Raw genomic sequence first — 10,748 nt, forward strand, 5'->3', positions numbered from 1 at the left:
CTCAATAACTGGTTGTACCATATGACGAATAGTACAATGCTCCAAAACAACATATTTTGTATTCTCTTTTCGAATTTAGCATTTTAGCTATCTGTGAGTTTGATTTCTTGCAGTAAAACTTTGATTAAATATTTGATATTTCCTAATAAGTGTAGAGTTTGTTGCATTAAAGATGTAAGACATGATAAGTCTTCTTAAATATTGACTGAAGATGTGCAGTCAGTATGTTATTGTTTGTGTTGAATTGAACCTAATTTGGTTACTCAGGCTACCAGCAGCAGCTCGGCTTCCGCAAACCTGACGGCTCGTTCGGGGCTTTCCAGAAGACTACTAGCAGCACCTGGTTAGCTACTCTCAGCTATCCTTGCTTCTGGTCACAGAGCGATGTGATCAACCTGAACGATACATCTCTGTCACTTTCTTGCCGGCAGTGTGACAGTGTGACATTGACATCATGACATTCTCATGTGGAATGATTAATCAGAAGCATGTGTCAAACAATCAGCCAATCAGAAGCATGCATCAAACAATCACATCCATTTATATTCCCACACTGTGTAACATGTCTCACTCATCCTGTTATAGCAGCAGCAGTAGTGCAGTGTCTCATAGACTGCAGTACTACAGTATGTAGTGTATAACAGACAGGTGTTTTATCTGTAGTGTATAACAGACTGGTGTATAATCTGTAGTGTATAACAGACAGGTGTTTTATCTGTAGTGTCAAATAGACTGGTGTTTTATCTGTAGTATCTAAAAGACTGGTGTATTATTCGTAGTGTCTAATAGACTGGTGTATTATTTGTAGTGTATTATAGTATATAATAATATAATATAACCGCCTGGTCCCTTACACCACCTTTCCAGAATGACAAATTATAGATTATGTTTGACACAATGACATAATACACTGTTCTTTTTTCTCTATTGTCTCAAGGCTCACAGCCTTTGTGGTCAGAATGTTGTCCATGGCTGATGACATCATCAGCATTGATGAGGGGGTGGTGTGCAGCGCCCTCCAGTGGCTTGTCCTCCACAGTCAGCAGCCGGACGGGTCCTTCAAAGAGTTGGCACCAATCATCTATGTTATGGACAGCACGGTGAGTTGAGTGACATAGAAAATGGCCAATCGTATCCAATCGTATCTCAAATGACTACTTAGAAAAGAGAGACTATGGGGACAGGAAAGACTATGGGAAGAAGTATGTTTGGCAATGGCTTGATGGATGTTCAACTACATTCATTTTGGCATGGTGGTTAAAGTAGTTACATTAATGTAGGTAACTGTTGAACGACTGAACTACAAATATTTCAGGGCAATAAAAGGAGAGAAGTTATTATTTTTGTAACGGTTTTTACTTTGATTTTATCCTTTTTTGACCCGACCCCTTACTCGTTCATCCTGGCTGCTGTGAAGGCAATGCATTGGTAGCTTGCAAAGCTATGCTGTCAAAGATTTCCCAACACTGTTTATAATTAAAAAAAATAATCATGCAACAGACCAGTGAGAACACTAGCAGTATTACACATTGGTTACACATTGTCTCCACAATGAAAAGTTTATTCTCTCTCTCTCTCTCTCTCTCTTCCTCTCTATTATCTCTGTCTTGTCTCTAGCTTCACATTGTACATACATACAAGTCGTATTATCTCTCTCTTTATCGCTCTCTATCGCTCTTTCTCTCTCTCTCTCTCTCTCTCTCTCTGTCTCTCTCTCGCTCTCTCTCTCTGTCTTGACTCTCTAGCTTCTACCAAGGAAGAGTGACCTCAAGGTTCAAATTCTCATATGAGAGAACAGCCTGCACAACTCAACACAATGCAAAGAGTTTGCAGTTGCCGTTAGCAACACTGTGCAAAGGCTTGTATCTCTTCCACAATCTAAATGCGATGTTAATGTCCTCTTTAACCACAGGGCAAAGTGTATGGAAAAGACTCTGATGCTTCTTTGACGGCATTTGTGCTAATCGCCATGCAGGAGGGGAGACGAATCTGCACTGGACATGTTAGTGTGAGTAGGAAACGGCATTACTCCTCTCCTTCTTTTCTCCTCGGGTAACAAACACATCAACGTCAATGTCTCACAGTGGCTCAAGTGCGCCTATGCTTCAAGAAGTTTTTTTTTATCACATCTTTCCAGTATTAGCAGCGGAAACAAAGGAAATGATAGAAACTGTTTGCCATTGTCAAAAAGAGTGTTTAAGATGTCAATGGTCTATTGGAAGTACCAGCAAACTATTGAATATTCACTGAACAGTTTGAAACGTCTGTGTTGCTGTTGCCGTCCATAAATGAGGTTCTTTTTCTCCTCCTCAGGGTCTTTTGGGGGGTATGGGAAAAGCTTCCCAGTACCTGCAGCTGAGAATCCACACATTAAAGAATCCCTACGCTGTTACCATAGTTACATATGCTCTCGCAGACTCTGGGAAACTTAACAAAGACATTCTCTTTCAACACAACTTAAATGGTGAGTGGAAAACATTTGACTTGTGTGAAGGTGGCATATCTGTAAATGGCTATAAGTTGTGCTGACAGCCTGGGAAAACAAATGTAACTGTAATTTTAGCCATTTTCTTACATTATAGAATTATTTATTATATTTATTTTCTTGTTTAATTTATTGTACCCACTTGGTATATTAACAAGGGAATTATCAACAATCCTCTTGTCAGACTCAACACTTGGATAAACCTCTGAAAGAGAAGAGTGAATTAAACAAGGAAAAAGACTTAAAGAAAGAAAGACACTAGCAACTGACAGAAATAAAGGTTAAAAAAGAGATGAAATTTCAGAAAGAAAGAGAGAAAGTTGTTAAGTAGGAATTAAGAAATTAAGAATGATAACAAAACAACAACACAAAAAACCAAGGCTGACTTCCACCAGTTTTATTGTTGCACAATGACACACAGCAACGCACACGTGCATATATTAGGTGGCGCCACAGGACACACACACACACACACACACACACACACACACACAGGCCGAGGTCGCTGTGAATTTGACTTCTGCATTTTCCCATCCCGGACTGTCCTTCCTCACAATCCATTATACGCAGCCATGCATGAAATTGATTATCTGGTTTTCTGACAGATGGTCCGGTGTGGCCCGTCCCCGGTGGCCATCAGTACACATTGGAGGCGACGGCCTATGCCCTCCTGGCCCTGCTGAGGATGAGGGAGTTTGATTGGGCCAGCACCGTCGCACAGTGGCTCAACTCACAGAGGAGGGACCGAGGAGGCTACAGGTCCACTCAGGCAAGTTCCGACCCGGCTTGGAACCAAACTGCAGCGGATGGCAGTTCTGGCAGCTTTACTTCAGTCTACAGTCTCGTCTGCTAAATGTCTTTTAGTGAAACAGGGTTATGATGGGGTTGTGGGTCCACATAACTGGTCCTAACATGTCCAAGGCTTACACTTCCATGTGCTTTCCTTTATAATACATGTGGTTTTGCACCAAAGGCAAAATAATGAATACATATGTAATACAATCACTTTTTTGTCAAATTTACACTTTTTAATACAAGGGAACTACCCTCACTATCACTCAAAGCCCTTTGGTCAGCGTGAGCTGTTTTTAAATGTGCTATATAAATAAATATGAGTTGATTTGACTTGACTTTCATAAAAAAAGAAATAGTCATTAGTGAATTGTAAAGGTTGTCAGTGACTGCAGTTCTGAATAATCATCATTGAGACCATGTTCAAGCAATATAGTACGAGTGCGAGTGGGGTAGGTAAGGGATATTCTCACGGGTGATGTTCGACCGTAACCACCGAGGCAAGTCTATGGTCAACCAATTCACATTTAAATGAAGATATTGATTAAAATTTGTTTTCTTTTGCCATTGTTTCTCCGCAACAAAAAATAGTTCCATTGTCAACATCTTGGTTTGGAATTATAAGAAGTTTGAATTAACGGTTATCATCAATGCACTATAGAATGTTTTATTAGCTGTGAAAAGCCCGAGATGGGTTGTTCTGGGATAATCCAACGCATGGAACGTCTCTCATCCAATCAGAAACAGCTAAAATTGTTTTATAATGTTCCTTATACTGCTCCATTATGCTAATTTATTTCTGCAGTCCACCCTGATGGTGTATCAGGCTGTGGCCGAATACAGGAGATGTATGAGGATGCTGCATGAGGTCAACCTAGAGGTCAACATCGATGTGACGGGGCGCAGCAGACCCATCATGTGGACCTTCAATAAGGGAAACGCCTACGTCAGCCGCTCCGATAAGGTGCTCCACACACACATTTGACTAATCATGTAATGTCTTACAAGTCTGTATGTTCCACTTAGAATTAGGAAATGTCCTGTCTTATCTGTTGTGCCTGTGCACTTTATATGTATCACCGTGGGAGAGTGGGAAATGTTCTTTCGATTACTTTGTATGTCTTGACATATGAAGTAATTGACAACAAGAGCAATCCGAGATTTCTGACCTCCAGCAAGGAGGTACACAAATCCGGAAACAGAATCCGGATCAAGATCCAGATCATCCTGACATTTTAATGGGGATGTCCCAGAACCAAGATCCACCTCTGGTGAAAATTTCAGACAGATCCGCCCAGTAGTTTCTGAGAAATCTTGTCCACAGACAGACAAACAGACAGACAAACAGACAGACGGACAAATAAATTAACGGACCCGATCGCATAACCTCCTTGCTGGAGGTAAAAATAAATTAACGGACCGATCGCATAACCTCCTTACTGGAGGTAATAATGCTACTTTGACTTTGACTTTGAAACATGATCACAAACACAAATGACTTAACATGGTCTCAAACGCACAGGCCTAAACATGGCCACAAACACATATTTGACTAAACATGGTCACAAACACACACATGTTCAGTGTCAATGTGAAGTTGTGAACGTCATTGTGTCGGCCACAGCTATTTAGTTGTTTATTGATTGATTTGTTTGTTTTCTTCATGAATGGTTTTCTTTGTGTAAAATCTGCACATTGCACAGTTTGGTTCCTTTGCATTCACAGTTTGGTTTCTGCACTTTGCAAAGTTTGATTTCAGTGTAATCACAGAAGACTCTGCTTTTTTCCCTACTGTAGCTCCAGCTGAATCAGAACCTGACTGTGACTGCCAAGGGAAATGGAGAGGGAACGCTTTCAGTAAGCATTCCTCTGTCATATGTTTTTAACCATTTTAACTATTGAGTTGTCTCTCGACTGCACTGTGCAGGGACGTGCACAGGAATTTTGAAGGGCAGTTGCTCTGCCATGGAAGCAACACATTTTTGTCACTGCCGCTGCTACGCCCCCGTCCCCTGATCGCAAATGACAATATAATTTTAAAATCTCACTAACCGCCGATGCCACGCCCCCGTCCCCTGATCGCAAATGTTGCCAATATAATTTTAAAATCTCACTAACCGCCGCTGCTACGCCCCCCTCCCCTGATCGCAAATGTTGCCAATATAATTTAAAAATCTCACTAACCGCCGTTGCCACGCCCCCGTTCCCTGATCGCAAATATATATATTTTCTTCTGAGGTGCAACTTCAGTCGAGGAGGGCAAAAGGGCAGTTGCCCGAGCAACCTTAGCCCACTCCTGTGCTCGTCCCTAGCTCTGTGTGCTGTTTAGTTGTCTCGACCACCCTGTGTGGATCAGTGAGTGCTGTTCAGTTGTCGACTACTCTTTTTGGATCAGTTTTTAAACTGTCCAGTTGTCTGTCTCGACTTCCCTGTGTGGACCAATGTTTAAACTGTTCTATCTATAGCTCCAATTCTTTTCATGTTGTGTACCTTTGATCAACTTCTGAAATTAAGTCTGATTGGCTGGTGTCATAGCTCCCAGCATACAGCATGTGACATCCTTTTGCCATAGTCTCTGGAAGATTACCCTTTAAGGGTCACAATGAAACCAAATGCATGTCTTCTCAACAGTTAAATTGCTAGTTATCCACCAAAACACCATACTGCTGCTTTAAGTTCTGTGCTGCTTAATGATTGAATCTTTTTGCATCTGTTAGGTGTTAACCATGTACTATGCACCACCCACGGATAAGGATAAGGCCTGCGACAACTTCAGGCTTAATCTGACTCTGGAAAAGCAAGCTAAAGGTAGGTTAGCAAGCTAAAGGTAAAGTTAGCAAGCTAAAGGTAAGGTCAGCAAGCTAAACGTAAAGTTAGCGAGACAAATGTAAAATTAACAAGCCAAAGGTAAGTTAAGCAAATTTAAAATAGACTAGCAAGCTAAAGGTAAGATTAGCAAGCTAAAGGTAGCTTAGTAACCTAACGGTAAGGTTAGCAAGCTAACGGTAAAGTTAGGAAGCTAAAGGTAAGGTTAGCAAGCTAAAGGTAAGGTTAGCAAGCTAAGGGTAAAGTTAGCAAGCTAAAGGTAGATTAGCATGCTAAAGGTAGATTAACAAGATAAAAGTAAGATTAGCAAGCCTGTCAATTATGAGGGTCCCCAGCCCTCACCACATAGGGTTCACATCATCTGTTAATGAATTTCCTCTTTAAACTCACATCTACTTTAATTTCATACTCAAACTCAGACTGATTTCATGATCCAACTGATGCCCCCCCCCCCTCCCCATGTGCTAAATTCTGACTGAAGTAAGCATAAATGGCAGATGTATTAGTATGTGATAGATTTCTCTCAGATGGCTTCAAGCAGTTAGCATCTACCAGGAATAGCTAACATTCCTTACTTTTGTTTCTGTGTAGTGTCACATGATGGAGCCAGCGCAAGCTATATCCTGAAGATTGATGTCATGTGAGTCATGAAGATGACTACCTGGAATTATAGCGTGACACAAAGAGCTTCAATATACTCTTTAACCACTTATTGTGCTAGTATATTTCCACACAATATATGACACAGCTCTATATTCTTTGCAGTATTTGACACCCTGTGATAAATTATGTTTCACCAGTCTCTAGTCGTACCTCAGTGGAAGTATTTGTACTTCACACCACTATACTTTGTTCTACTCTTAATCTCTTCGAGATTATTGTATTTTGTGTTGTAATATGTTGTCCCTTATGGCACCAAAAAGGAGCAGCTCCAAATGTTGGTGTATGCAAAGACATACAATGACGATAAAGGCTTTCTATTCAATTATATTCTACTCTATTCTATTCTATTCTGACATGATGAATTCCATTGGCATACACTTGGTATGTCTAGAGACAGTATATCTGACCATCACATTATTCACATGTTTGGCTGTGTCCATAAAGTGTGTTACAAAAAAGATAGCACTGACTTTTCTTCCCATTGGCAGGTGTTGTTGTGCAGGTGTGTCTGTGGCTCAACTGTTACTGGTCATTGGTTAAATACCTAGTACACAAGTGCTAATAGCTAATAGGGAAAAATGTATAGTTGTTGCCTTTGATTAATACAAATAATACTGATAAAGTTGGTTCTTTTTTCCCCTCAGGTATATTTCTGAGGACAGGGACGCTGGCTTATCTGTCCTCAGCGTCGGACAGCTTACAGGATATGTGGTGGATGTTAACGATCTCAACCGGGTAAGTGAAATTACATATTTAAAAGAATGCAACACTTATACATATCCAAAGAAAGTATACTGGATAACTTATTTTCAGTTCTTCAGTTCTTTTCACTTCTTGAACGTTTATTTTTAGTTCCCACAATTTAGTTTTGAAATAAAACAAAAACAAAAACATTGATAGAAGTAGTCATGGAAACTAGTGTCCAAACAGACAACATACTCTTTTCTGCATGCTAGTACTCCATGTCCTCTGGTTGAGGACCCAACTGTCCTAATGTTTCGCCTGGTTTCCTGATACAGCTGTCCTCAGGAAGAGAGAGATACATTCAGACGTTTGAGATGGATAACATTATGTCACATGAAGGCTCCCTCCTCATCTACCTGAACCAGGTAGTGCATTGACCCGGGGAAAGTATCATAACCAAGGGAACATACCTGCACCAATATGGTCTTAGCAAAGGTCTACACATCTAATGTATGTGAGGAAAGTACTATACTTGAGTGAGATTATATACCTACCTGATTAAGGTAGAGTATCTGTCAGACTAAACAACCAAACAGTAAGTAAACACACTGTCTCTGTCTGATTAAACAACTGACCATTACGTTAACATACTGTAAACTTCTTTCCCAGGTGTCTCATGAGAGACCAGACACTATTGCCTTCAGGATTCATAAGAGGTTAGACGTGGGGCTACTCCAACCTGCTGCAGTAACTGTGTATGAGTACAATGATATTGGTAAGATAACACGCATGCACACACAGAGAAAGAGAGAGCGAGACAGAGAGAAATAAAGAGAGAGGGAGCAAGAGAGAGAAAGAAAAAGAAAAAGATCCAGAGAGATAAAGAAAAAGAGAGAGAGCGAGAGAGAGATAAAGAGAGAGAGAAATAAAGAGAGAGAGCGAAAGAGTGTGGGTCTTGTTCTTCAGGCTCTTCTTTTATTTCAGAGAATCACTGTGTGCAGTTTTACCACCCTGAAAAGCTCAGTGGATCCTTAAACCGCCTCTGTCATAATGATGTCTGCAGATGTGCTGAAGGTATATATAACTATGTATACTGCCCTTACAATAGAGGACAGGACTGCATTCTCATCACTGTGTGTGCTCCTAGGATATATAAATACAGTATATATATATATATATATATATATATATATATATATATATATATATATATATATTAAATCACACCTCAAAACCCATCTATTTATGCCTGTCTTCACGTAAAGTCCTGGTTTCTGTTTGAATTTCTTTTCTGTATTGTTTTTAGAATGCACTGTTTGAATTGCTATTTTTGCATTATTGTTGTTGTGACCTTGTTAAGCACCTTGATACCTCTTTTGTATGTTAAAATGTGCTATAAAAATTAAATTCATTGTTATTATTATTATATATATGCTGTATATAACATTAAACAAATGTATACTGCTTTTACATCAGGATATCGAACCCGGTTTTCAAAAGCTCTATCAACCAAAACCTTCATACCATATATGACATGCTGAGTCCTCTGAATTATTGTTATTATTCATTTTTACTTTTCTGCAGAGAGCTGCAGTATACAGAAGAATGAAGACATAGATTATAAGGAACGAGATTATGTAGCATGTGAGGCTGGCATGGACTATGGTAAGTTTGTGTGTGTGTGCGCGTGCATGCGTTCGTGTGCGTGTGCATGTGTGCGTGTGTGTGCATGTGTGTCTGTGCGTGTGTGCGTGTGTGTGTTTGTGTGTATATGTGCGTGAGTGCATTTGTGTTTGTGTGTATAGGTGCGTGTGTGTGTTTGTGTGTATATGTGCGTGAGTGCATTTGTGTTTGTGTGTATAGGTGCGTGTGTGTGTGTGTGTGTGTGTGTGTGTGTGTGTGTGTGTGTTTGTGTGTGTGTGCATCTGTGTGTGTGTGTGTGTGTGTGTGTGTGTGTGTCTGCGTGCGTGCATGCGTGCATATATTGACATCCACAAGTTGCTACAAAACATTGATGATGATGATGATGATGATGATGATGTTTGATTATGATGATGTGATTCCGGTGACTTTTGATTGACAGTTTACAAAGTCACAGTGGAGAGCACAAATCTGACCACTCACACAGATGTGTACAACATGAGGGTTACCCGGGTCGTCAAAGAAGGTCAGATTCCAAAACTGTGTCTTCTCCTTCCATGCTTCTTCTATGTATAATTATTTGTATTACTGCTATCATTTATTATATAATTACTTTTATTTTTGCTTTTTTTACTACTAGTATTTATTATATAATTGTGTATATATATAAATGTATATATAATTGTAAGTCATCATTTTTTTCTGTCCTCTAACAGGTAGTGACCCTGCTGTGATGGGTGACACGCGCATATTTGTGGCCCATCCTTCCTGTAGGCGGGGTTTAGACCTGAAACAAGGCCTATCCTACCTTCTGATTGGTCACCGAAAGGACATCATGAGGCATGATGAGAGGTGAGGTAGAATCGTTATGTCCTGTATAGTTTCCATCACTAACCAGTGGAGGAAGTGCTTCTAATTAGCCATACGACCACATGCAGTGCAAACTCTTAAGTTTGTTTTACTAATAATAATACATAATAATAATAATAATTGTGTTTTTGTTTGTATGTGCAGGGTTCAGTATGTTCTCGGGGAGCGCACCTGGGTTGAATACTGGCCCACTGAAGAGGAGAGTGAAAGTCCTGAATTTAGAGAAAGATACGGAAGCATTCAAAACTTTGCCCAGGTACTCAGTGAATGGGGCTGCCAGTACTGATGTAGGGTAGAGTATGTGTAGTACTGATGTGTAGAACTGCCCATCACTAGCCAATCTAAACTGATTTTCTTATATGAACAAATCTCTCTCTCTCTCTATTATATAGTATATATACTATACATATATAACTACAGGAGTTAATGGCATAAGGCAATCACAAACAGCAATCAGTCTTCTTACAGATTTCATTTTTTTTTTGTATTCTGTAATATTTTTTTTATACAAATAACATTTTTGTGATAATAAAACAATTAAATGCAGCAGAAATCTGGGCACGTGTGACATTTTTCAGTCAAGTGTTTTGTAGTATTGTAATTTGTTAGTCTGTATGTGTGTGTGTGTGTGTGTGTGTGTGTGTGTGTGTGTGTGTGTGTGTGTGTGTGTGTGTGTATTTTTCTGCATTTGTGTCTGTGTGTGTGTATTAGTCTGCATTTGTGTTTGTACGTGTGAGGGGAGAGAGAGAGAGTAAGTGAATAAGTGTGAGTGTGTGTGACGATGTTT

The 10,748-nt window shown here is 39.8% G+C and overlaps 1 protein-coding gene across 1 annotated transcript in view; it reads left to right on the forward strand.

Annotated features, from left to right (window-relative positions):
• The window catches only part of LOC308374392 (complement C3-like), a gene marked incomplete at its 5' end in the record, with an annotated part of 32,901 nt that extends 22,572 nt beyond the window's left edge, over positions 1-10,329 (forward strand). The window contains 17 exons of the mRNA XM_080850169.1: positions 268-343; positions 938-1,100; positions 1,913-2,008; positions 2,314-2,464; positions 3,091-3,254; positions 4,083-4,241; positions 5,075-5,134; positions 5,995-6,085; positions 6,695-6,743; positions 7,411-7,501; positions 7,786-7,875; positions 8,120-8,225; positions 8,435-8,524; positions 9,035-9,115; positions 9,534-9,617; positions 9,808-9,943; positions 10,106-10,329. Of these exons, the coding sequence (XP_080706295.1) occupies positions 268-343; positions 938-1,100; positions 1,913-2,008; positions 2,314-2,464; positions 3,091-3,254; positions 4,083-4,241; positions 5,075-5,134; positions 5,995-6,085; positions 6,695-6,743; positions 7,411-7,501; positions 7,786-7,875; positions 8,120-8,225; positions 8,435-8,524; positions 9,035-9,115; positions 9,534-9,617; positions 9,808-9,943; positions 10,106-10,247 (1,829 nt within the window). The 3' untranslated portion in view covers positions 10,248-10,329. The remainder of the gene's footprint in view (positions 1-267; positions 344-937; positions 1,101-1,912; positions 2,009-2,313; positions 2,465-3,090; positions 3,255-4,082; positions 4,242-5,074; positions 5,135-5,994; positions 6,086-6,694; positions 6,744-7,410; positions 7,502-7,785; positions 7,876-8,119; positions 8,226-8,434; positions 8,525-9,034; positions 9,116-9,533; positions 9,618-9,807; positions 9,944-10,105) is intronic.
• Between the last annotated feature and the right edge of the window lie 419 nt (positions 10,330-10,748).

The sequence above is a fragment of the Sprattus sprattus genome, assembly GCF_963457725.1.
Source record: "Sprattus sprattus genome assembly, chromosome: 1".
NCBI classification, from domain to species: Eukaryota; Metazoa; Chordata; class Actinopteri; order Clupeiformes; family Clupeidae; genus Sprattus; species Sprattus sprattus.